A 26,885-nucleotide genomic window follows, 5' to 3' on the forward strand; every position below is an offset into this window, starting at 1 on the left:
CCCATCGCGGCCTCACGCTTCCAGCTGTGGTGCGCCGCGGCGCCACCATTGCGGACACTCTAAGGATGAATCCATGATATATTCAGATATTTTGAAAGAAATGTGTAGTTAAAAAGAAGTTTCTCTAAACATAAGGGATGTGGTCGAGTGGCTGAGAATCGTTCATTCTTAATCAAATAGTTAAGGAATTGATCCCTATCTTCGGGTATGAAGCAATTTTAAATTATTGGGTCAGCTGCCCCATCTTTAAGGTACCTATAAATCACTGGGTCCACCGATGGATACTCCTAGTCGTTAATAATAATAATAATAATAATAATAATAATAATAATAATAATAATAATAGTAATAATAATAATAATAATAATAATAATAATAATAATAATAATAATAATAATAATAATAATAATAATAATAATAATAATAATAATAATAATAATAATAATAATAATAATAATAATAATAATAATAATAATAATAATACAAGTTCTCTTCGTAGTATTTATTAGATTTTGTATGCAACTTCAATTTCAATACGTCGTACTTTTGTGCTACTAAGATGAGGCTGAAAGTGTAATTTTAATGTATATTTTGGTGTATTGCTAAAAAATATTGTGCATTAAAAACGAAAGTGGAAGCTATATTTTTAAGCTTGTTTGAGCTACTAGGAAGAGGCTGAAAGTGTATGTTAACTACTTTTTCATCTGGTTTTAGTCATATTTATTCAATTAAATTATCAATATTAATAACTAAGCAGAACAACATGAAAAAGTTCTAAAGAGTTTAGAATTTTACACAAATATGATAAAGTATAATAAATTAGAGAGAAGAATAAACCTTATAAAAGAGATACGAATTTTATTAATTATGGATGTACATTATTATTTTCAGAAGAGTTACTTTTATAGCATTTCCTTATATATATATAGGTGTGATAAATCTAACTGGATTTAAAAAGCTAATGTTAATGTGATCATTTGCAAACATATAAAATTAATTTTATAAATTTCTTTATTTTGATATATGCAATTAGGATATTGTTAGAATTATTTGTACATTTAATTTGATATATGTGTTATGAAAAAATGATTTTCAATTAAAAGAGTTATATGCAATTTGAAATTTTGATATAATATTTAGAAGAGAAATAGTGATTATATTTAATTTATTACTCCTACTAAATTAATTGTTTAACTTCTTTCATTTGGACAAAAGTATGATAACATTACATCTTACTATTGATGACATCCACTAATTAAAATTAAATCAGGACTATGATTTTCAGTTCTAATGGTCATACTACTTCATACGTTACATAGTAGTAGAGTATTTTATCATTTTAGTAAGTTCCATAATAATGAAGTCATTTATCTTTTTAGTAAAAATTAATCCCTCCGTTCCGTAGTAATAGAGTCATTTTGTCATTTTTGTACGTTCCATAGTAATAGAGTCATTTCTCTTTATAGTAATAGTCAACACATTTGTCCACACCTACTTTACTCTCGCTTACTGTATTCTCTCTTCGTCTTTTTACCCTTTTCATTTTTCACTTTATTCTCCATTTAATTAACTCACCTAATACAATTTTCCTAATCTCCGTACGGAAAAGAAACGCCTCCATTACTATGGACAGAAGGAGTAACATATTTCTTCTCACTTACTTTTCCATCTCTTATTTAATTCATTACGCAACTTTTTCTTAATATCCATGCCGAAAAGTAATGTCTCCACTAGTATGAAACGAGGGAATAGTAATTAAATTAGTATCTACTCCATATAAGTTGATATTTTCAATCTAAAATGATCCTATATTTAGAGCATCTCCAATAAGAATAGTCCAGCCATAGCCCAACCACAAACTCCTCCTGCCACATCATCAGCACTAAAACTCCTCCTGCCACATCATCAAAACAAGCAACTGGACAAGCAATAGCCTAGCCATAGCCCAACCACAATAAACAAAATTATTAAAAACAAATAATTAACAATCACACAAAATACGGAATTAAATTAACGACACATATACGGGAAAATTGAATAATAATATTAAACATTTAAAAAGTACATTAATTAAAAAAAAGTATATTAACACAAAAAATTACATTAATTTAAAAAAACACTCCTACTCCACGCACGAGCCCCCCGCCTCCGCCTCACGCCTCGCCGTCGTCGCCATCGTCGTCGTTGTCGCCGCTATCCGGGACCCCCAAATCTGCGGCATCTGAGCCCCCCACCTGTGCCGCGGCGGCAGTCAAATCGGCTCGCATACTCACGAGTAGTGCGTGAAAAAAACTCTTCTCCTCGGGGTCAGTGGCATTCTTCCAGTCTGATATGACCTTGTACATCTGAGCCTGCGTTTGTTGACGCGCCAAGAAAACGAGGTCGGCTGTCGGGCTGCCAACAGTGGGGGATGGCGACTGGACCTCCTCGAACCTCTGGCGAGCCCGTTGTGCCCGCCTTTGACCAACCGGGCGAGTGCGGCGAGTAAACGCGGGAGGGGACGGGGTCTCCTGAGTATCTTCGGGGAAGTCGTGGGAACCGCCGCCGCTGCCGCCGGCTTAATCACCGGTATAGTTCAGGCCCTGCTTCTTCGGCCAGTCAGCATCGACTCCTGCCTGAAACTTCTCGAAGTCCATTAGCACCAGGTAGCAGTTCCAGTAGGTGAACGACTTGTAAAGCCCGGGCATGGGGAACTCTTTCCCCGTCATCCTCGTCAGTTTGGCCACTGGACCGCATTCGGAGGGCGTTGGTGTACAAGCCCGAAAATCGGGAGACCCCTTGCCGGATTCAGTCCCACCCCTTCCGGCACTCCTCTCCACTGCGTGGCCTCCCCTCCGAGCAAAATGCCTTGTAGGTTGCTGATATCTTAGTCCACAAGTTGACGATCCTCTGATTGTTCGAGGCGAGGGGATCATCACAAACACTCACCCACGCCTTGGACAGCGCAACGTTCTCCGCGTCCGTCCACTTCCTCCGTGCCGAACTGTCGTCACCAGCTGGCTGCGACGACTCGCCGACCACCCTCTTCCCCTTCTTCTTCTTGGGCGCGCCCCGACCCCGTCCTACTCCCCCCGTTTGAACGGGAGTGTCCGCATCCTCGAGATCTAGTCTCAACTCCTCTAAGGAGAATGTCTCAAACCCAGTGAACTGCGTCTCCGCTGGAGTCGATGTGTGTGAAGCAGCAGTAGCAAAATCAAGACTAGGGCGATAGACGTTGCCCCCCCGGCGTCCCCTGCATCCCCGGGTACCCTGGCGTCATCTGCATCCCGGGTGTCCACCCCGGCATCATCGGCATAGGGGGTTGCATCCCCGGTCCCCCCTGCCCGCCCGGAACCGCCGGCCCGCCCTGCATCGCCAGACCCCCTGGCATCCCCTGCCATCCCAGCATACCACCCCCGGATGCCACCCCGGGCATCATCTGCTGCCAAGGGTAGTAGTACCCAGGCATCGGACCCCATCCACCTCCCGCGGGTACTGTCGGAGTTTGAGACCCGCTCGTCCCTGGAGTAGGCTCGTTGTTGTGCTCCATTTCGCGTTGTTGCTCTTGTGCAGAAATTAAGATAGAGAGAGTACTCATTAAAACAAGTGGTGCAAATGAAAATGAGGTCCAAATCGCTTATATATAGTGTTTTGAAAATTAAATAAATAAATAAAAATCCCGCTCGCCGATCGTTCGCCGATCTGGAGCCTGCAATGGCGGCCAAGAGATCGCCGAGCGCTCAGGAATCGGCGTGCGCTCGCCGTTTTTCTCGCCGATTTGGCGCTCGCCGGTTGCAATGGTTCGGCGAGCGCCAAGAATCGGCTAGCCGGTGCGCTCGCCGCTATTGAAGATGCTCTTAGGTATATTAAATTCTATGCTTCTTTCAGTTCTATTGAGTGTTGCACGGACTGTCCTACTATGTTTAGCGGTCTATATAACCTACTATACGTTTGCATATTTGATCTCATGGGCGACTGCTTACGTGGCAGGTGAAGTGGAATAATTTTTTATTTTATTTATTATTCTTAATATTATCTCTGCATTTCCATCTCTACATGTCGTACAGCTACACCGGATATTAACTCCGGCAGGCGGATTACCACCCATTGCAGCCCGTATCTCAACCCCTGCTCCATCCGATCAGAGCGTTAGATCAACAACCATCATATCCATATCCACAGGATGGGAGACTCCAGTCACAACACCATCCCTACTAAGCCCGTCAACCCACTTCATGGGACCCACCATGGCTGCGCCAGGAAACTGCGTATCAGCAACCATCGTCCTACGAGACAGATTTGTACTCGCCACCACTGCCCTCTTGTTGGGATCCGCCAAGGTTGTGCACGCAGCAGGGATACTCTCAGCCTTATCAACCGCCTCAGCAGCCACACCACACCGCGCTCAGACAACCCACTAGCTGGGATCCACCTGCCTACTGGGAGACAACGGGACAACGCCCCTTCCACGAGGTCTCGTCATACGATCATCCACTGCCCCCCAACCATAACTCAGGATGGAATCAACCCGCGCCACAGCCACCTTGTCCAGCCACCACCTCGGCACATCCGACTCTCGCACAACTTCAACAATTGTTGGGAGCGTGCTACAGGATGGAGTCTCGCCTTGTTGCAGCCGACCGACGCATCGACAACATGCTTCCTCCCGAGCTGCCTGAACCTGCGCAGCCCTACGGCTCCCAAATTTTCGGGTTTGGGGACCTCGTTCAGCACCTTCCTCCATCAGGAAATAGCAAGGCTTCGCCTGGGCCATCGGGTTTAGTCCCCTACGACTCATTGGCTCCGCCGCAGCAGTCGAGTAAAACACCACCACCCTTTGAGCACTACTTCCACAATCTGTCGACGCCGTCAAAAGACTACCACTAGCAGCTTCCTCCTCCAAAAACCTATCAGTCGCCGCCACCGTCAGCTTTGATTCCTGATTGTGATCGAGTTGAGGAAGGCTTTGCTGATTCTGCCAAGAAAATTCCTGTTTCTTCTGTTGTTTTTGGTGGAGTCGAAAATGTTGAGAAGATAGAGAAGGCCAGTCCGGATTCCGCATGCAAAGAGAAACCGGTTCACGGTTGCATCGAGATTCAGTGCGCGCGACAACTGAATGCTTCTCGATTCAAGATTCCCCAAGTCCAGATTGGTTTGGGTAGTTCCATTGTGGACAACGCATAGCTGAAATTATTGAGTGATTCATCTCATGTCAGGGTTGTCGCAAGTATGAATCATCAATCAACATCGCTCGACGCTGATGCCCTGTTGATTCCTCCGCAAAATGACACTCTATGCTTGAGCATTCATGAACGCATTGATGCAGGGAGACGCTCAACTATTCGATGTATGTTTGACCAAGGAGGATTCCTCGACACTCATCGTTGCTTCATGGTGCCCACCTTGAGGACAATGTGGATTTCAACCGTGGGGGAGTTGATACAATGATGATTATTATTATTATTATTATTATTATTATTATTATTATTATTATTATTATTATTATTATTATTAAAATTATTAGAATTTGTTAGTTAATTATGGATTTGCATATCTTTTGTCTTGCTCATTAAGTTAGTATCCACTATTATAAATAGTGGACATTGTTCTTTAGTTCAATCATTCAAGAAATAAAATACTTTTTTTACGCAATTTATCTTTTTCTCTCGTGCACAAAAGCACGAACCCTAGAATTCGACGCCAGATTGATCGACGGGCAAAGCTCCCGCGACGTTCGATGTGATTTCCTATCGTTGAGGAACTTTATCCTTAACACACGTCTCACGCCTGACAACAAACAATTCCCAGATCTAATTCTGTCAAAAAATTGTGATGCAGGTATTGTCCAGACTTCAGAATATGGAGATAGGTTTGTTCACGGTCGTGGATACTTGACAGAGATGAAATTACATTTACATGGTAGAGAAAACATTAAGAATAATACTCCTAAATAAATAAAAAATGTATATTACTCCACTTTGACGGCCACGAAGCAGTCGTCTATATATCGCCTACTTAGAGCATCCATAATAGGGACGGATGTCCCGGCGGACAAGCTGATGGACATCCCAAAAACATCTCTTGCCACGTCATAAGGACATCCCATAGCATTGCACAATAGCGGACATCCCGGCGGATAAGCACAATAATAAAATTTCACAAATTCACAAATTAACAATTACGGAATTAAAATTTTGACAGGAATACGAGAAAAAAAATACATAGTTCACCAAAAAAAACTCATCTCAAACCAAAAAATGATTCAAACAAAGTACATGTTATGCCTTGAATATGTATAGTTTGCCGCTAGCCGAATGGGGAATAGAGTTTACAACGAGCCGTATATATAGAGAACGGGGATAGAGTCCGCCAGGACGTCCGTCGTGTCACAGCAATAGCGGACGTCACGACGGACGACCTCTCGTCCGCCGCCGACGTCCGTGTCCGCCTCAAACGTTGCAATAGCGGACGTCCACCGGAAAATCCACTATTGCGGATGCTCTTAGAGTCACCCAAGAGATCAAATCTCATTTACCGTTTTAATTTAACAATCATAAATAATTTATATCCAAACGATAGGAACTAGGAGTAATATAAACAAACTTTTTGAATGCCATATGCAAGTTCAAAACAATACTGTTTTGTGCTATAAGGCCATCCGCAATGGGGCGGACGATGGCACGCCCGATGGCGCGCATCGTCCGCGCCCGCCATCGTCCGCCCCATTGCGGGTGCGTGACATAGGCCGCGGACGATCGTCGCGCCCTATACTAAGGGCGCGGAGTATAGGGCGGACGATGCCCATCGTCCGCCCCATTGCGGCCTACGCGGACGATGGCCGCGGACGATAGGCCATCGTCCGCGCCATCGTCCTGCCCACTGTGGCCTACGCGGACGATCGACGGGGACGATGGCACGCGGTTTCGTTTTTTTATAAATAGAGTTCATTTGTAATTTCATTTCACGATTTCACTTTCAAAACTTATTATTACATTTACATAATTACTACGAAATGGATTCAAGTCCCAATAGTCCTATGTTTAGCGGAGAGGCGCGTTGGCCGGGTACAGAACCCGGCGAATATCGTTCGTTCGACGCCAACACCCAGTACGATCCCGATTTCAGTACGGAATCGTACGGGTTGTCTGACATGGAGCCGTCTTCTGATCCCGATCCCGAACCTGCCGCGACCGCTTCCGCCCCAGCCAAAAAGAAGCGGAACCGGCAGCGGGCGCAGAAGTTGCCGCCTCCCGGAAATTGCGATGAGTACGCCCCCGGCCGTACGAACTACACCGACAACGAAACCCTCATTTTGGCCCGGTGTTGGGTAGATATATCGGAAGACCCGATTTTCGTAAACAACCAGAGGCAGGGCGCGTACTGGGAGCGCATCGCCGGCCTCTACAATGAGGCCAAGCCGCCGACTGCGTACAAGCGCAAACGTGAGCAACTCCGCAAGCACTGGGATCAAGTGAAGAAGCAAGTGAACTTGTACGCGGCGGAGTTCGAGAAGTCCACGCGGGCACATGAGAGTGGCGAGAGCTTGAGCGACGTGCGCGCTAAAGCGTTGTTGTCGTACCGGTCGATGTACGGCGACTTCAAGCACGAGGCCATCTGGGCGCTCTTGAGGGACAAGCAGAAGTTCCAATGTGGAATTCTGCACACTGGTGCGCCGAAGAGGACGAAGACCACCGAAGCTGGTGATTACACGAGCAGCGGCAGCGGCAATCACCCGGTTGACCTCAACCGGACGTACGTGGATGAAGGGAGTTCCGGCACACCGGTGTCCTCCCGGCGTCCTCCCGGCGTCAAGTCTGCGAAGGCCAAGGGGAAGGCAGCCGCGACCTCATCCTCGACCGCTGCAAACCCATCTCCGTTCCCGGAAACGCTCCTGACCCAGACGGCCACCGCGTTTGAGTCGTTGGCAACAGCGTCGATGGCGAGGACGTTATTGCAGACGCACAAGGCCCTCAAGAAGTGTACCGACCCCGACGAAGCCGAATATCTCCGGGCGTTAATCGATGAGCTGCGTCGGAAGTTGGGAATTGCACCGACTTAGTTGGTTTTTTTTGTAAGTTGAATGGTGTAACTTTTTTTATTAATGCGTCATCATTTGTTATTTAGACGTTTTTTATTTACTCGTTACTTGTTATTTGAAAACATTTAAATTAATTAAACAAAATAATAAAATGATGATGTTGCGCGCCATAGGGCGCGTCTTAGGGCGCGCCACTGCAGGTGGGGGAAAGGAGGATAAAACTGATGACGTGGCGCGCCTTAGGGCGCCCCACTGCTGATGCCCTAAGATAACTTTTGGGCTTATGCGTAGTATAAAAAATTACAAGGAGTCTAGGAGTATTTTTTTAACACGTATTCCCCATCAAGTTTAGTCCAACCTTTCTTCTCACGCTCGATTTTTTTTTTTTTGTGTTTTCTCATATGTTTTTTGAGTAAAGTTTATGCAAAATTTGCTATGTAGTACAAGATGAAGGATTTGCACACATAACAAGCTGATTTATTCACACCATTTTCACGTTGTCCTCTGACAAAATTGTCAACAGGGTTCGATATTTATAATGTGGTTTTTTCAACCTTATTCACTTGTCCAAATGAACCCATTTCCCACACAACTCTTGTTCTCAAATGTTTTTTTTTTGTTTAGCTGTTGTTTCTCACACAAATATGTCATATTATTCTAGCATGAATTTATTCATCCGATGATCAATTGTCCGCATACTCACTCACTCCTACCTACAAACATTAAAGTCCAATATTCACAACAAAGAGAACATTCCATGAACAATCCAAGGTGCAACACAAAAAATAATAACAAATCTTGGGAGAGCCTTGAAATTCTCACATTTACGTTAAAGAATCTCCGTTTCTTGTCAATCAACATTTGCTACGTTTAAATATAAAACCATAATTTCCCCCCAATTTAACTTGAAAAAATACTTCAACGAATTAATAGTAATTGTTTCTCATTGGACAGTTCACACATTGTCTTGTAAATTACTAGGAGTACTTTTTATATTAGACAGAAGAGGTCCCCTATTTTGTGTCTCATGTCTTCTGTACTGTAGTAATCAATGGCCTCACTAGCTGTCTCAATACCTATATATTTCAGCTAACAAAATACACATTTTTATGTACTCGCCTTCCTTGTTACCATAGAGTAGTAACAGATTTTAGAGAAGATGAATTTAATACTAACCCTAAGTTTTGTAGCTATAATTTGGCCAAGCCTGGTTCTAGGGCATGAACCAAGCCCTCTACAAGATTTTTGTGTTGCGGACTTCAATAGCATCGGTGGTTAGTCGGATCTTCTACTCTAATTTAGTGTCGGAATTTTCACAGCTAGCCCCTACTAATCCTCCAATTTCTGACAATTGATCATCCTCTACGTCAAATTAGTACGGGCTAAAGTTAGTTTTATTACAACTTGGTAAAAAATAACAATAAAAAAAAGTTGTGTGGCAAGGGCTTAAGTCCCTCAACCATATATGGTTGTGTCCTTCCCTTTTTGTTTATTTTGAGATTCCCAAACTTATTTTTCTCTTGATTCTTCTCTGATCAAGACGTACAAGTCTGGCGGTTTAGATTGAACTTTACTAAACTATAGTAGTACGTTATCAAACATAGTTTTATAAAAAGTTTTTAATACTATTGAATACTTCGATCCAATATGTCCATCTTTCTTTCTCTCGGTCTCATTCAAAATGATGGTCTTTTATTTTTAGTTTGTCACAATTGAGATATTTTATTTCCATATTTAAAATAAAATTTCTCTCTTCTATCTTCTTATTAAAAGATTTAATGTTTCTTTACTTTTATTATTTTTCTCTTTACTCAATTTATTACATTCAACAACTCCATTTAAAATTACATGTCTTTCAACAAAGTGATATTCTTAATGGAACGGTAAGAACATTTTATTTGATTTGGCCCAACCAAATATAAAATCGTCAAAATCTGAGGATTGGCTATATAGTTATTAGGAGTATGGGTAGGAAATCATCTTGAGTAATATTCCCACGCTCTTACATATTCAGTTGGTTAAACAAAAGATCGAGTAATTAAAAACTTTCCATATATTTTTATTTTATCATACTCATATATATCATTTTTTAATTTACTACATATTTTCTTTATGCAGTGAGAGTGAATGGCTTTCCTTGCCTAAACCCTAAACAAGTAACTGTTGATCATTTCCTATTCAAAGGCCTCAACATTGTCGGAAACACATCTAATTACTTAGGTGTTTCGGTAAACCGGCCGACCGTGAATGAGATTCCAGGCCTTAACACCTTGGGCATGTCGACCGTCCGGGTCGACTATGCCGTAAGTGGGGTGGTGCCACCCCACCGCCATCCCCGAGCCTCGGAGATCCTCGTGGTCCTCGAGGGAACCGTACTAGTGGGATTTGTCACATCAAGCCCCGAAAACAAGCTCATTTCAAAAGTGCTGGAGAAGGGCGATGTTTTCGTATTTCCTTTTGGGTTGTTTCACTTCCAACAAAATGTTGGGTCAGGAAACGCCATTACCATGGCGTTTCTCAACAGCCAGAATCCGGGTGTCGTCATAGCAGCGAACGCCATGTTTGGATCGAGCCCGAGAATTGATGCTGATGTTCTTGATAGAGCGCTGGAGGTTGATAGTTCCGTTATTGAAAAGTTGGAAGCGCCCTATCATTAGCGAAAATACCTTGTTCTTCTATTTATTGTCAACATTTAATTTAATGCAACATTAGATCATGATTTCATTGTCTAATTAACTAAACCTCTTTTATTCCTCAGGGTTGTGAGACAATCAACCTCACAAGAAATAGATCTGTTATATATTTACAGATTACAACGAGAAATTTAAAATCTAATGAACCACAACAGAATTGATTGTGCTCGGAAATATTTCCTAGCACTTGCAAAGTGCTCGGAAAACGAGGATATTCTTTCCAAACCTTGATCTCACTTATCATTTTACTTCTTCCATTTTCTCTCCAATTTCCGAGGATAATTTAAACAAATTAATTTTAAATTAAATTTATACAATGAATGAATTATCTTTTACACCAATGTTTCCAAGCACATGTAAGTGGTGCTCGGAAATACGTAGATATTTCACATATCTTTTTTTTCAATTTCATCTAATTAGCCGCTAAAAACCTCCGCCCTTCGTCTCTCTCTGCGCTAAAACTTCCACCGCCCCTCTCCGCTTCACCGCCGCTCTCTCTCCGATTCGCCGCCACCTCTCATCGGCTGCACACCTGCAGGTTAGTTAATTGAAGTTGATGTTTCACGGCTTCGCGCCACAGACCATATCTTATTTACAAAGGCTCCAACTTCAATTTCCTCATGCTGCTCAGGAGCATGAAGAACGACTTCGACTTCAATTTCTCTGAGCTGAATTTTCCGCTCCACGCCGATACTCACGTCGACGCGCCTGGCCATTTCTACGAGAACTACTTCGAACAAGGCTTTGATGCCGATACCCTTGACCTCATAGTACTCAATGGTAAAATTCATCAATTCATTATGTGTAATTGTTGATTTCCTGCTCCAATTGGATTTATACACTGCAGATTAGGTTATCACTTTGAATCTACTATGCATAATCATGATCTCTGTATTTAGCAATTTAACGAGCAGATTAGGTTATCACTTTGAATCTACTATACATAATCATGATCTCTGTATTTAGCAATTTAACGAGCAGATTAGGTTATCACTTTGAATCTACTATACATAATCATGATCTCTGTATTTAGCCATTTAACTGGCAGATTAGGTTATCACTTTGAATCTACTATACATAATCATGATCTCTGTATTTAGCAATTTAACTAGCTGATTAGTTTCTCTCGAATTGGTTTACTAATTTATGCTTAATTGGATATTCCTTATACTTATATGAACAATTTAGGATTCCAGATTGTTTGTTCACATTTTTTCTGTTTTCTTACTTACGAAACTTTCTCACAAGCTAACGAGCCAAATTCTGTGAAGTTAAGTTAGGTTGCTTTAGCTAATGAGCTTTAAGAAACTTCTGCATTATGTAGATATGCTGCATTTGATGGTTTGATTGATGTATCTGCTTCAAATGGTTTGTAATGGCATGAATTATGCATTTGGACAGGTCCTGAATTGCTCGTAGATGTTCTCAGAGACGAGAATATTACTGGTATGTGTGCTTGGAATGGATGATCAGTTTGAGTAGATGTCCTTGTTTTCTGATTCTTTAATCTCGTTTTTCCTCTCGTTGGTTTTCTCTGTTCCTGCTGAAGTTATGACGTCCTTGAACATTCCCAAAGGTGTGAGAAGAGTATTTTTCTGAACACTAAATACTGAGGCCACGTTTGGTTGGCGGGAAAGTAAAGTTGGCAAGGAAAATGATTCCTGCGAAAATGAATCCCGGGAATATGATTCCTAATAACTTTACTTTCCCGTGTTTGGAAAATATCAAGATTTTAAAGTTTATATTTGATTTAAACACTAAACTAAAAATATACTTATCATTTTTTATTTATAAAAATAATAATACATATTATTTAATAAATTATTAATTACAAATGATAATAATTATATTATTATATTTATTATTACGATGGATAGTTTAAATATGGATTATACATCATAATACATAATAATAAAATAATAAATAAGATTATTATTATTATATTTACTAAATTTTTAATTTAAAATTTTACTACAATTTTATTGTTAATTACTTTATTATTATATAATTATAATCATTTTTAATTATTTAATAAATTATTATTATTAAGATAATAAAAATTAAATATAAATATTAATAATATAGTTATAATTATGATAATTTGAATTATAGTTATTTATTATCCTGAAACTAGGTATGGTTTATACTTTTAAATTATTTTTAAAACATTGTAATAAATAATAATAATAATAATAATAATAATAATAATAATAATAATAATAATAATAATAATAATAATAATAATAATAATAATAATAATAATAATAATAATAATAATAATAATAATAATAATAATAATAATAATAATAATAATAATAATATACTATATTGCATTAAATATGTAAGAATCCTAAAACTAGGAAAAAGAATACCTAAGAAAAGTTAGGATTTAGAATCCAAGAAAGTTGTACTAATTTTCCTTGTTTTATGATTTTGATTACTTTCCCAATTTGATTAAAAACCGAAACAAACACAAGAATTTAAAATTTAAGGAATAAGATTACTTTCCCAAACAGAATCCTGACAACCAAACATGACCTGAGAGGTAATGTTAACGTAATCGAGCAACTCTTCTTAGTTTAGGGCTGATGATGCTCGAGTGTTCTTACAGTCCACATATGTTGTTCTGGTCACACTCCTTATATCTTGGTTTACGACATTTTTGTGAATCTTGTTGAGAATATCAAAGCTCATTTATGGCTTTAGTTTCAAACCAGCTTATTGGTTTCATTTTAAGGAATCTGAGAATTTCTAATTGGGATTAGAGGTCTCCAAACCGAACCGGCCCGGAACCGTCACCGGCGGTTCCGAACCGGAACCGTCGGCGGCGGTTCGAACCGGGACCGGAACCGCCGGGCCGGTTCAGGTTCACAAAAATTGAAGAACCGTAACCGGCGGTTCCAAACCGCCGGTCTCGCTGGAACCGCCGGTTCGGCGGTTCCCCACACCTCCCGACACCTTTTCAGGCCTACTTCCTAGCCTTTTCAGAAACCGCTCCCCCGGCCGCCGGTTTGGTCAGAAACCGTTGACGGAAACCGCCTGTTCCGGCGGTAAACCGGCGGTTCCAACGGTAATTTCAAAATTTTGAATTTTTAAAATCGACGAAAACCGCCGGTTTCCACCGAAAACCAGCGGTTCCGGCGGTTCGGCAATTTTTTCAATTTTTTTTTAATCACAATTTTCCCCTATAAATACCCCCTCCTCTTTATTTCTACTCACCCCATTCTTGTGTTAATAAGAATTTCTCTCTCAATCTCAATTTCTCTATTCTCCATCCTCATTCTCTCAAGTTGTTTACGTTATTTGCGCTCATACTTTACTCTCACGTTGTTCACGTTATCTTCTTCACGATTTTCAATTTCCATAAATATTTATATCATGTCTTCATCTCGTCGTGGTGGTGATCGGGGCAAGGGAATTGCCCAAGATCAAAGTCAAAGTGATACTCGTCGTCGACGTGCCCCTTCTAGAGCACAAGTTGCGGAGGAGGTGGGAAGGCTAGCCGCTCTTCGAGCTCAAGTAAGTTATAAGATGTTTTAATTTTTTGTTAATTCATTTTTATTAAATTCATAATTTCATTTTTTATGTGTTTTATTTTTGTGTTAGTATTTTTACTTAGTTGTATAATTTTCGTAGGAGGAAGAAGATCGAAATGCGGCCTTGTTACTTGCCCTCGGCGACGACGACCCACAAGGGGGGCATTCACATTCGGCTTCGCGTTTCGAGTACGATGTGAATCTATCGTCGGACGAAGGCGATGATGGATCGCATCAATTCCCCCCTTCTAGCACCGGGCAAGTTGGCGACAATGATGAGGAGGAGGCCGATCCTCCTCCTTCCGCAGGACGACAAAAGAAAAAGATGCCTCCCAAGTTGAAATCCGAGATTTTCACCAAACATTTCAAGAAGGTCCCGGTGTTAATTCCAAATCCTAATGATCCGACCACTACCATGGAGACGGGTGAGTTCAAAGCATATTGCAACTATTGCGATAAAGTCTATCCATTTGTTATCGGTGGGGGATATGGTACTCTCCATCGCCATTTGAAGTCAAAACACCCCGTGGAATATGGGCATACTAAGTCCCAAAGCCAAATAAACTTCCCCGCCGGCTCATCGTCTCAAACAGGTACGCCGCTATTTAAATATGATCCGAAAAATGTTACCGATACTATGGTGAGATGGGCGGCAATGAAACATTTGCCGTTCAATTTTTTTAATGACAAAAAATATGAAGTTACTATGCAGACCGCTTTTAATGTTGCTACAAAGATAATTCCCCCCTCTACTGCTCAAAGATCTAACAACCGTCAGTTTTTTGACAAAAAACGAGAGGTTGGAAAATTCCTCTCCACCTTGGGGCACAAAGTTAATATTTGCTCCGATGTGTGGAATGATTCTTTCCAACGAAATTCTTACATGAGAATTTCATGTCATTTTATAGACAATAGTTGGTCTTTAAATAAAACGTTTAATTGGTTTTAGACAATTTCCTTCCCCACACACCGCACAAGCAATTGCATCTTTAATTATTCAAGTTTTGAATGAGTATGAGTTATGCAACAAGATATTTTCGGTTGGTTTTGATAACGCAACCGCTAACACCGCAAGTATATCCGATTTAATTGTGGCTTGCTCCCCGGTGATAAGTGGTAAGTATTTTCACTAACGTTGTATTTGTCATATTTTAAACTTATGTGTACAAGATGCTTTGTCTTTGTGGCAAAGACATATTCAACCTATTACTACAGCTGTATCATTGATCCACTGGAAGCCTCAAATTGGCAAGGCGTGGAAGAAGTATTGTCATTCGAAGAAAATAAGGTACACAACTTTTACTTTAGACGTGTCTACTAGATGGAACTCCACATATGATATGTTGCAATCTACATTGGAGCATATAGAATATTTAGTTGATTTTTATAGAACTTACCATGTTGATGATTTATATCTAACATCTTCTTGTTGGGATCAAAGCATGAGCTTGTTTAAGTTATTCAAAGGTTTTCGAAATGCCACTATTGAGTTAGTTATCAGGTGTGTATTATTGCACATCCGTTCGTGTTTTAGAACATTGCATGATCATATCACTTGGTTTTAAAACTGCAATGAAAAATTCCACAAACAATCTTGAGTTAATGTGGATATGATGAGAGAGGGTTCCGTTGGATACGTATTCGTACACTACCAATGGAGATTCGGACTCCAGACAGCAACCAAACCGTTTGACTCTGTGCATGTGGCATATCTGAGACAGGATGCACACCTCGTTCACAAACTGCCCAATTTGACTGTCGTTGCTTATGTTTGCTTTCTTTACCCCAACTATTCTCCCATCCGATAACATTCCTTTGTACACTCTGCCTATCCCTCCTTTCCCTAAAACACGGTTTTCGCTCAACTTATCTGTGGCCTTCGATTTTAAAAAGTGTAGGCTCTTGCAAACTCGAGGATACCTGTTGTTGCAGCAGTAGCCCTCCGTTTCTCTTGAAGAATCTCTGTTTCTTCTTTCTGTCACTGATCATTTCCAGCTTTCGTCGCATCCAGAGACTAATACCAATTAGAATCAGAACGCCAACAGCAAGGCCAATTCCTGTTTGATTGAGTGTGGAAAATGAAAAGTTATTAAGCAAGTTCGTTGTAAGCAAAAAATACTTACCCAACGGAATGATCAGCGCTAGCATATGTCTACGATTTGGTAAGCAATAGTAACTTCCTTCTGTGTTGATGCATCGACTGTTCTTCAAGCACCTGTGTCGTTTGGATTCCTTGCACTCGTCTATGTCTGTAGAGTTTGAATGAGTAATGAATGTTTATTTGATAGAAAGAAAAAAAAATGGTGTGTTGTTACCTTTGCATCCATCGCGGAGATAAGGGTTGCCTTGGAAACCTCCCGTGCATATGCATTTGTATCCTGTGTGGGTAGTAGAGTTGATGCACCTACTATTATCGCCGCAAATGTTTCCCTCTTTGCAGCTCTTGTTCCCAACTACGCATTCATAGACTACTGGCACAGTGTACTTTTTGCTGCATTCGGAGAAGTTAAGGTGCATGGAAAGGGAATACGAGTCGATGAAGGTGAAGAAGCCACATCCATCTGTCGAATTTCCCAATCCAAGAACATACAGACTGCAATTTCTTATATATCTTTTAGCAGATCCATTTGGCAGCAATTGATGCCCTGGCAAGTTGGAGGCGCCACAGGTGTATTGTTGTTTGTTGCAGGCAGACGCGCACACTCCTAGAGTGAGATCAAGGTATGCAGGAACGTGGCATGCCTTGATGATGAACTTGTTTTGCGAGTGTCGTATCATATACTGGCCAGCCTCAGGCGCCAAGTGAAGAGACCGGTTTATATAGTCGTGTGATATAGCTTTAAATGTTTGGACATTGTAGTCCTTGCGTCGCAGGCTGTGGTTGGAGACATTGATGTCCTCCACCTCCCAGCCCAGGGAAGCTAGAGTTGCACATGACTTTGAATGCTGCATCGAGGTAGCACCCCTCCTTCATGCCAAACGGATAGGGGATCTCCGTTTCTCCGCATTTCTCTTGGCAGTAACCGGCTGCTGCTGCTGCTGCTGCTGCTGCTTTGTGAAGTTGTGAGAGTAGCAATATGGTTATCAACATAGGAGTATTAGCTGACATTTTCTTGCTTGGTTGCCTTTTTTCTTAATGCCCACATACATATGAAAATATGAAATACTAGGATTATTTAAACAAAAACAAAGGGGTTATGCATCATCGACGTATGTAGGCCTTGAGAATTTCCTTTTGGTAAAAGTATAATGTTTGTGGAATTTGATTTAAATAAAAGATGTGGGGCTTTGCCTTCATAACATTTTCTATACCTTTTGTGGTAGGGTCATTCTTGACAAATCTCTTTTGCTTCTTTTTGAAATACATATGACATGAATATTCTATAAGTATTCTTCAATGCGAGGATGTTTTGGGACTTTTACTTTAGATGTTATTTTAGCGAAATATTTTGATGAAATGATATCAAGAAGTTTATGGTAATGCAGTGATAAATTGTTTATGAAATGATCCGTAAATTCTTGCAAAAACATGATTTTATTACAAATATCTACTTTATCAATATGTAGACAAGTTAGACCAGATTCTAATTTATTGTTTAATATTCACTTTTATAGGTAGTGGTTTGTGTCACTTCAATCAACTGTATACTATATGCTTTTAATATGTCTGTACCTACAGCCAAAGAAATTTGACCCACGTAATAAGAGACTTATCTGAACTGAAAAATCATTTAATTCTTATGTAGTAATTTAATTTCAAATTAAGAATTAATAATTTCTCAAAATTAATTCAAATTCATTGAAACTACTGGGCCAGCTCGACGTCCGTTCGGGCCATTTTGAAAAGTATAGGCCCACTAAAAATCACTTAGGCCCATATGTTTATTTGCAAATCTCATAGATTCCAATTCCATATATCTTATGATAACAATGAAATTGTCACCTGAATTAAATGTCTGGAAATGGCTATATAAATTGCGTCTATGTGATGTTGTCACTAATTTTATATGTAGATTAAATAAAGAAAATTATTGATCTCAAGTCGATATATATTAAGCGATAGTATTGATCGATTTTATTTTTTATTTTTGTTTGGACGAAATTGATGGATATATGTATGAATTTTTCTTTGAATGTAATTATTCCTTTTATGTAATGCAATTACGAAGTTCGGTGTGGGATCTTGTTTGATGCATGATTAAAGTTGGTTAGAGTATTTTCTTGCATATATTATGTTGGATAATCCTTGGTTCAATATTTTGGAAAGACCTTAACGAAATCCTTGGTTCAATATTTTGGAAGACCTTATTCAAACTTTAAGAATATTTCTAACTATTTACACTAAATTTAAATTTATTTTAGTGTCATATCAAATACTAAGATTTTACTTTAATCGTTTAAACTAAATGCAAAATTAAAAAAAAAAATTATACTCGTATTAGTACTTTTTTTACTCAAAATTTGAAAAAGATTATGGTTCTGGTTTAGTGTAATAGATATTTTTATTCAAAAATTAAAAATACGATTAATTTTTAAATATCATTAAAGCTAATTACCTATTTCATTTTAGATTTTAATGTAATATTGGAGATGGTTAAACAACGCATATACGATTTTGTTGAAATAGCAGAAAGATGGAGTCATGGTTTAAATTTTATATGTACTTATATTTCTTATATGCGTTACAGAAATAATATAAAAAAAGAATAATTATTCAGTTAATTAATTTATTTTGAATTTGAGATGACTAAACCGACATATTATCCTCCAACAGCTAATTAGAGCCGTTGAATAATTCAAGCAGATAGATCTTCAGCCGTTGGCTGTATTCCCAAACCTCAATATATACCTGCAGGCATAAAAACTCTGCGCACAAATATTCCCAGATTTAATAAACGTGAGGGTTGAAATTTCTACGGAGATATACTAGTTCGAGATTGATGTGTGTGGAATACGTTTAATCGATAATCATCTCTACGAAATTTGTTATTGAATCTCGATCCGCACAAACACAAAAATCTCTGAAAAATCTTCAAGCTGTAGTTATTCCTCTGTTCTAGGGTTTCCAATTTTCCATTTTTTTTTCTTCTTAGTGCTTTTTTTTGTGGGGATTGCACAACTTCTGTAACAGATCTATTAATTCGATCCAGATTGTAGCTTTTAATTAGATTTTTCATTATCTCTTCTCGATTTTCCAGTAATTTTGTGCGTAAAAGTTGAATCGATCTCGACTGAAATGAACGACCAAGGAGCAATGATGAACCAGCAGCAGCTGATGAATATGAATCCGAGTCTGATGAATCCGAGTCAAATGAATTCCCAGGTAAACAAATTCAACCAGAGTAAACCCTTGGAATTTTTTCCAGTAGTTTCAAAACGAGCTTATTCTGTTAATTTCCAGCCTCAAATGGCTCCGATGAATCGGAGCTACGGAATGTGGGGACCGCAGCAGCAGTTTCAAAACCCTAATTTGAGCTCCGACGCCATGAAACCTCCGCGTGCGGCCTTCAATAATTCGTTAGGTCCCAGGAACAATTGGAAGGGCAAAAGGGTAAATAAACCGAGGATGGAGCAGCGTCAGCAGCAAGTAGTTGGCTCCGGTGGTATCGGTGGCGGTGGTGCGAATTTGAATTTTAGGAACTACAACCCTCCAACATTGAATGAGTTGCAGCATCAGAATCGATTGAGGGCAAGGAAAACTTTCCCTAAAAGAAGTTTAACAAGAACATGAATATAAATATGAATGTAGGTGGTAATGGTGAGAGGTCTGCCCCATATGCACCTAGGAATACCACTTCCTTTCTGATTAGAGCGAAGAAAAGTGGGGGGATAGCGCCGGTGGTTTCTCCATTTCCAGTGACCCCCTCTGTGTTGCCGACCCCAATCTTGTCCCCTTCCACTGAGGTGTTGGGGAACATGGCTAAGGAAGAGTGGGGAGTGGATGGTTATGGCTCGATGAAGGGGTTGATCAGGCTGAGATCGCTCGGGCATGAAGATGGGGAGGAAGATGAGGGGGACTCAAGTGAGAGCGACGTGGAGGAGCATGTCGAGGTTGAGAGGAGATTGGATCATGATTTGAGTAGGTTTGAGATGATCTACAATCCAAATAGTGGCAATGCTGGTGGGATAGAGTATCACAATATATTGGAAAATCGGGTTGATGATCAGGATACTCATATTGCACAATTGGAGGAAGAGAACTTGAATCTCAAGGAGAGGCTGTTCTTGATGGAGGGGGAGCTGGGGGATATGAGGCGGAGGTTGTTGTTGCTAGAAAGGCGAGGAGGCCGAGTAGATGAGGAGGTTGTTGAGAATGAGTCTGGAAATGAGGGAGAGAGCAATACGCACTCAACGGGGGAGAATGATGAACAAGATAGGTCTGAGCCTGAGGTTGGGGAAGGTGTCGAAGGTGACGTTGGTGGTGGATTTGAAACAGTACAGCAAATTAGAGAGGAAGAGAGTTCACAAAGTGGAGATGAAAGGATTAAGATGACAGATGTGAGTAATGTCAATGATTCTATTGTAGAAGATAAATCTGCTGCAGAGGTTGAGGCAGTAGAAAGTGTTGATGATGAATCTTGCAAACTCGTTGAAGCTGATACTCGTATGTTAGAGTGAAAACAAGAGAATCTTGGTTGTTAGTGTATGCTTATTTTCTTCTTTTTTTTTCTTCCTTTGGCATGGTGGTTGACTGAGAGAAGCCATGGATGAATGTAATTAGGTTTTCATTGGAGTGTTTTGACTGTGTCATAAAACTTTCACTGCTTAACCATTCAGAATATATGGTGCCATGTTATTTTGGTCCCCTTGTTTATAATGATATATATTTACTGCTTAAGAAAAATGAATGTATTAACTGTTTTTATTTATCATAATTGCAAACATTCGAAGATGAATTTGATTATTTTTAGTTATGATAGAGTGGGATTTAAAATTGTACTCCTTCCATCCCAACTAAGTTGCATCGTATTTCTTTTTGATGTCCCAATTAAATTGAGTCATTTTCTTTTCAACTAAAAATGAAGCATCTAATCACTCTTTTAAATTGTACTCTTCATTATCTTTTCTACTTTATTTTTCTTTTATACTTTTGAATACAATTTCTCAATCTCTGTACCCAAAAGTTATGACTCAATTTAATTGGGAGGGAGTAAATAAAACTTACTTAGTGAACAACGATTTTGGTTATCCTGTTTTTTAGGCGATTGAGTCCAAAGTTAGTGAATTGGCTGAGTAATTGAGTCGCAACTCGGGAATTTGACTTTATAATAATTAAAAATTGACAATTGAAGAATCACCTCTAATGATTTACTAATTTACTTCAACAAAAAATTCAAAACTGGGACATAAATTACAATTATTACAGTTATTTAAAAGTTTGTATGCGACACGTATGACCGTAACAAAGGTAGAGGACAACCTTAACTGATTGCTTGCATGTGTACAGTTGGATCATCGCTGTCTCAATAATCGCATGACCTTATGGGTTAATAAATCTTAGTACACAATTACTACAAAACTAGACTAAAAAATGAACGATTTATGAACAAATAGAAAGAAAAACCAAACAAACTTGAATATTGAAAATGAGCTAAGACAACAGCAGATAGGATTAGGATAAGATGAGAATAATGTAAAGCTAAAAAAACGAATCTTGATATTGGTTTATGCTGAAAAGAAAGCGAGTGGAGAAGTGAAGTCGACCACAAACTCGTGCTTTTTTGACAAAAGAACATTTCAATAGTTAGCCAATTCAATTAGAGATAAGAAGTTAGGTGCATCAAGTGATAGAACAAATGGATTTCATCAATGTTGCATCCTAACATCTTCTTGTTATTTTTCTACTGAACTGAACCACAGCATCACGATGGTGTGCTCCATCCAATGATGTCTTAATTTGTTCGGCCTACTCCTTCGAAACAACTTAGTAAGGAGCAATTTGATGTTTGTGTATCGACTACTATTTTCCAACGTTACAATGTTTAAATTGCAAGAGCCCACAAACCAGACAATAAAGATTGACGCCAACCTCGAAAGTTGATGGTACATTTCGGATTTCAATTATCCAACCATTTATGACTGGAAATTTATAGGCAATCACAAAAGATAGCAGTTGGGGATCGAGAAGCAAAACTAGTACAACAGAGTGATATTCCGTACTTCTAATCAAGATCACGAAATTTGTACAATGCTCATGAACCACCCAAAGCATGATTATAACTTACAATTATAGTAGTATTCATTTCTCAACCTCTAGAATTGGCAATGAAAAAAGGGATGGAAAACCTCACTTCTTCCCACCACCGGAGACATTGAACTTGAAAAAAATAATGTCCCCGTCCTGGACAACATACGTCTTCCCTTCCTGCCGGTACTTCCCAGAAGCCTGCACAAGAGATAAGTAGCATAAATTTCCAGAATAATGGCACCAAAAGGAGTTATCATCGGCCACATAATTAAATACTCTACCTTCACTGCTGATTCACTTCCAAGTTCCTTAAGATCTTCAAATTTCATAACCTAAAACACAAGACAGGATTCAGCGTAAGCAAACGAGTTCCCCGAGTTAAGAAAACAATTTCTTTCATAAACATTACAGAAACTCCTTAATATCTGCTAACTATCACAAACAATAGAGCCAAACAAAAAGTAAAAAATAAAGAGGGAAAACTACCTCAGCACATATGAAACCTCGCTCAAAATCAGTATGAATTGCTCCTGCAGCTTGAGGAGCTTTAGTCTGACGACGGATTTGCCAGCACTTTACCTGCAAGAGAGCAGTTGGACACATTGTCAATATTGTCAGAGCTAAAGAACAATAAACGGGATACATAACCTGAAGAGCTTCTAAGTGTATCACGGAGGCAAATATGGCTAGTTAGCACAAACTTTAACTTCTATTGGAGTAATTATGATAGGTTAACTAGAGTATTTTTTACATTAATTCAAAATCTGAGAGAAGTTAATAGTAAAACAGGGTTTATAAGAACAATGTTACTTTCTGTAGTTGCTATTAATCGTTCAGAAAAAATGTTAACTTTATAGAGGCGGAAAATACAGTATGTTGACAATTTTAAAAAAATTAAAAATACCTCATCTGGTCCGGCAGTGAAAAAGTAAATAAGATTAATGGCTGCGAATCCAGTCTTTATGATCTTTGGAAGAGCACTGTAACATAAGAAAATAATTTCAAATTCAGCCTTATCGACTTCACCATACAACCCAATTAAATACTAAAAACAACATCCAATATCTAGTCAGGAAGTTAATTATGGGCTGACTAGTTAATTATGGATTATTCAAACTTAAACATCACTCCCTGAACAAAGAATTTCTTACGTATTCTAACAGTTGAATGCTAAATCATTACTACTACCACATCTGGTCCCAACTGTCAGCGCATATTACATCCCTTAACATGCACAAATGGCCATAAATGCACGACTGTTATTTGCTTTCAAAAGAATAGTACATATAAAGATGGCCATCTTAAATTATGGATAGTTATTACTGGAGTACTTATTAGTTACCAACTAATAAAGAAGGAAATGCTCCATCACGTAAGGAAATTATTTATGACATAAGAAAAAAAAATGGGATAGAGGGGTCTGAATTTTAATTGGGTTGAATTCTCCAATATATTTGAGATGAAAAATCATTGTTCTACCTTTGAACCTTGTTCTCCTCACAATATTTAGCAGCTTCATCAGGGGATAGATCAGCAAGATTCCTCTCAAGAGCACAGCTGAAAGGGATCATGGTTTCACCACCATGCTCTTGCACCCTACATGATAATATGGAACTCATGACTTATCAAACAACAGAAAAATAGCAAAGTGCAACAGGGGAAGAGCATATGTAATCAGGGAAAAGAAATGTATGTATCTGTCTATATCGAAGCTAACAAAGGATTAGAGAATCGTTCATGGACGAAACATACCAAGCATGAATCTTTGGGAGAAACTTGTTCTTTTTCCTTTGATAGTCTTTCTCACTCATGTTCACCTATTGAAGAAAGTACTACAATTACAAGCATGAAAAATGTTGGTAGCTTACTCATTAACTGCAAATAAAGTTTAGCTACCAAATTAAGTAAGCAATCGAACAGTCTCGGGGGAAATAATATGGCCCTCAATCAAATAAACCGAAATTAATTATGCATTCAACATGAGGGATAATGGTAACTAAAATTCAAAACGCAAACACCTTCTACGATATACGGAGTATATTACTATTATTTACTCACCAAGTAAACAACAGGCTTTGCAGTGAGCAACTGAAAAGTATTCAGTATCTCAACTTCAACAGCTTTCCAGTCCACCAGGCGGACATCTTTTCCCTCATCCAAACTTGCCTTGATCTTGCGGATCCAAAAATTCAAGATTTAGTACAACATCCTTACTGATGGTGATACTACTAAATTGAACCAACAGTCATACAATAATGATTATCATTGCTCAATCACTATTTCGGTTAGCTGGGCATAACGGATAATCAATATGCTCTTAAATGGTTATAAATACAATCACTATTTTGGTTAGCTGTGTGTGAACGCCGTGAAGAATAGTTTTTATTTTCACTTTTAGCTAATAGCTAGCAAATCATCATCTTTGTGTGACTATTCACTTTTATTCACAATTATTAGTACAAACCCGCAGGCACAACTCAAGCTCAATTTTCAGCTGCTTGTCATTGCTCCTCTTCATGCTCTTCTCAAGATCTTCAATTCTCCTCTCCATGAATTCAATATCCTAGAATCACACAAAACTTCAACTTTCAAAACCAGTAAAACTCATTAAGAAATAAATGACAACTTCTAAAGAGTCTAAAGACCCTAAACCAACTACAAGATCAAGATTCAACATAATTCACTAGCCAATAAGGAGTGGATAATAGCTGTCTAGGTCTCTAGGCCAAAAGACAAAGAAATAAACCAAGCCTACCTTCAGACGTAATTCGGCAGATATTGTCTCTAGATCCCTTACAGGATCCACTAAGTCATCAACATGGATAATATCAGGATCCTCGAATGCACCTAAAGCACAAAGCTCCATTGAGACAGTACATTCAAATAATACCAAATAAAATGTTATGGAAAAAAAGAAGACTGTCCTTTTTCATGATACAAGTAAGATGCTCCAAGTGCCATGATTAGACCAATGTGAATCATAACTACAGAGACTTAAAAATAACTAAATATTGATGGAGAGCTCAAGCTCCTCATATAAAAAAATTAACATAAAAAGTAAAAATCAAGAATCACCATGTGAAGGGAAATTCTAAAAGAAAAGAAGGCACCATAGGACATGTAAAATATACTGAAAGAAAGTACACATTCTTCTCAGAGTGTGAAACAAATACTATCAATGTTGCATCACATTTTTAAAGGGCATTTGACAAAGGAAAAATCCAAAGATATCGGCTTACGTAATACATGAAAAATTCCATCAACAGCACGTATATGCGATAAGAAGTTGTTCCCCAGTCCTTGTCCTTCATGAGCACCACGAACAAGTCCAGCGATATCATGAATTTCTAGGAAAGCTGATACCTGCATCACATTGATTGAAGCTAACATTAATGAATCATGGAGCTGCATAATCCCAGCTAAACAGTAACAGAAAACCATAATGCATACAGAACCTCGCTCTTGGGCTTGAAGAGTTGGCATAGCCAGTCAAATCTCTCGTCCGGAATGTTAACTCGAGCCTCATTGGGTTCAATGGTACAGAAAGGAAAGTTTTCAGCTGGTATAGACAGCTTGGTAAGGGTATTGAATAGAGTCGATTTCCCTACATTTGGCAACCCGACCTGAAAAGACATTGCAGTCCATAAATCTCAAAAATGCATTACACTTTCATAACGAAAAAACTTACTTATGCACATACCACCAAGTGTTTCTACACTAGATATGAATCGAGCTAAACAACTTATTTCTTCATCGCATACTGTCCAAAAAACTAAGATGTTTCAGAATTATTCAGCACCCATTCACCAATCATTAGTACTAGTACAATTTAAGCTTTTTCCCGGTAACGCGAAGCTAGCCGTACCGAAAAGTTCAGCAAGAAATCCTTCCGTGAAAAAGGTTCGCATGAGCAAACAATTCAATTAGCACAAACTGCATGATAAGTACTGAGCTATACGACTAAAAGCTTCATCATTGAACAATTAACCAACAACTTAAACCAGGTATAAATGGGAAAACATACGATTCCAATCTTCAGGTGAGAAGAAAAACGTCCTAGAATCGGCCTCTCAGCTGGGGCTTCCTTTGATTTAGCTGCTTTCGGAGGCATTTCTGGCAATATCCTAAACCTTAATTACTGGTTTAGAAATTGCTGGATCAAAATGAGATGAATCACAGTGCGAATACAGTAGAGATTTCAGTTGAGAAGTTTTACTTATTAGGGTTTTCAAGCAACAATATTAAAGTGAAAAAAGGATTTTTTTTATTTACTTATTTACTTTTTCTTTGTATTTTTTTTAGGGGCATCAAATGCATCGCAATTCAGCTGTTGCATGGGCCCAAAAAAGGGCCCATTTATTTCAAAATAAAAAATGATGTTTGTGGTTATAAATTCATATCCCACTCTCATCAAAAAGAAAATCATAGTTATAAAGTAATCTTCTTAACTC

At 38.9% G+C, this 26,885-nt stretch overlaps 4 protein-coding genes and 1 long non-coding RNA gene across 5 annotated transcripts; 3 read left to right on the top strand and 2 right to left on the bottom strand.

Annotated features, from left to right (window-relative positions):
• The first annotated feature begins 9,176 nt into the window (after positions 1-9,176).
• LOC121808715 (putative germin-like protein 2-1) lies at positions 9,177-10,674 on the top strand. The gene is made up of 2 exons (XM_042209310.1): positions 9,177-9,291; positions 10,136-10,674. The coding sequence occupies exons 1-2, from the start codon at positions 9,177-9,179 to the stop codon at positions 10,672-10,674; spliced, it is 654 nt and encodes a 217-aa protein (XP_042065244.1).
• Positions 10,675-11,110: 436 nt separating this feature from the next.
• On the top strand, positions 11,111-12,384 carry LOC121808229. Its single transcript, XR_006052144.1, has 3 exons — positions 11,111-11,248; positions 11,342-11,490; positions 12,112-12,384. It is a non-coding gene; the product is annotated as an uncharacterized LOC121808229 (long non-coding RNA).
• Positions 12,385-16,112: 3,728 nt separating this feature from the next.
• On the bottom strand, positions 16,113-17,198 carry LOC121808717 (wall-associated receptor kinase 2-like). The gene is made up of 3 exons (XM_042209311.1): positions 16,562-17,198; positions 16,370-16,495; positions 16,113-16,303 (listed from the first exon to the last, which is right to left on the bottom strand). The coding sequence occupies exons 1-3, from the start codon at positions 17,196-17,198 to the stop codon at positions 16,113-16,115; spliced, it is 954 nt and encodes a 317-aa protein (XP_042065245.1).
• Positions 17,199-19,109: 1,911 nt separating this feature from the next.
• LOC121808185 (trigger factor-like) lies at positions 19,110-21,060 on the top strand. Its single transcript, XM_042208572.1, has 2 exons — positions 19,110-19,569; positions 19,648-21,060. Exon 2 carries the CDS (start codon positions 19,974-19,976, stop codon positions 20,862-20,864), a length of 891 nt encoding a protein of 296 aa, XP_042064506.1. The 5' UTR covers positions 19,110-19,569; positions 19,648-19,973; the 3' UTR covers positions 20,865-21,060.
• A 1,223-nt stretch (positions 21,061-22,283) lies between these two features.
• LOC121808167 (obg-like ATPase 1) lies at positions 22,284-26,673 on the bottom strand. Its single transcript, XM_042208544.1, has 12 exons — positions 26,459-26,673; positions 25,890-26,057; positions 25,674-25,797; positions 25,190-25,281; positions 24,899-24,997; positions 24,493-24,606; positions 24,187-24,251; positions 23,914-24,030; positions 23,339-23,414; positions 22,921-23,013; positions 22,716-22,766; positions 22,284-22,632 (listed from the first exon to the last, which is right to left on the bottom strand). Exons 1-12 carry the CDS (start codon positions 26,543-26,545, stop codon positions 22,534-22,536), a joined length of 1,185 nt encoding a protein of 394 aa, XP_042064478.1. The 5' UTR covers positions 26,546-26,673; the 3' UTR covers positions 22,284-22,533.
• Positions 26,674-26,885: the final 212 nt, after the last annotated feature.

This window comes from Salvia splendens, chromosome 6 (assembly GCF_004379255.2).
Source record: "Salvia splendens isolate huo1 chromosome 6, SspV2, whole genome shotgun sequence".
Classification (NCBI taxonomy): Eukaryota; Viridiplantae; Streptophyta; class Magnoliopsida; order Lamiales; family Lamiaceae; genus Salvia; species Salvia splendens.

Excerpts from the sequence above, each read along its gene's own strand:
- LOC121808715 (XM_042209310.1), top strand. The coding sequence starts at position 9,177 with ATGAATTTAATACTAACCCTAAGTTTTGTAGCTATAATTTGGCCAAGC. Across the intron at positions 9,292-10,135 it reads GGACTTCAATAGCATCGGTG|TGAGAGTGAATGGCTTTCCT; the intron begins GTTAGTCGGATC and ends TTCTTTATGCAG.
- LOC121808717 (XM_042209311.1), bottom strand. The coding sequence starts at position 17,198 with ATGCAGCATTCAAAGTCATGTGCAACTCTAGCTTCCCTGGGCTGGGAG. Across the intron at positions 16,496-16,561 it reads TCTCCGCGATGGATGCAAAG|ACATAGACGAGTGCAAGGAA; the intron begins GTAACAACACAC and ends CAAACTCTACAG. Across the intron at positions 16,304-16,369 it reads AGCGCTGATCATTCCGTTGG|GAATTGGCCTTGCTGTTGGC; the intron begins GTAAGTATTTTT and ends TCAATCAAACAG.
- LOC121808185 (XM_042208572.1), top strand. The coding sequence starts at position 19,974 with ATGAATATAAATATGAATGTAGGTGGTAATGGTGAGAGGTCTGCCCCA.
- LOC121808167 (XM_042208544.1), bottom strand. The coding sequence starts at position 26,545 with ATGCCTCCGAAAGCAGCTAAATCAAAGGAAGCCCCAGCTGAGAGGCCG. Across the intron at positions 25,282-25,673 it reads TGGAATTTTTCATGTATTAC|GTGCATTCGAGGATCCTGAT; the intron begins GTAAGCCGATAT and ends TTTGTGCTTTAG. Across the intron at positions 22,767-22,920 it reads GAGGTTTCATATGTGCTGAG|GTTATGAAATTTGAAGATCT; the intron begins GTAGTTTTCCCT and ends CTTGTGTTTTAG.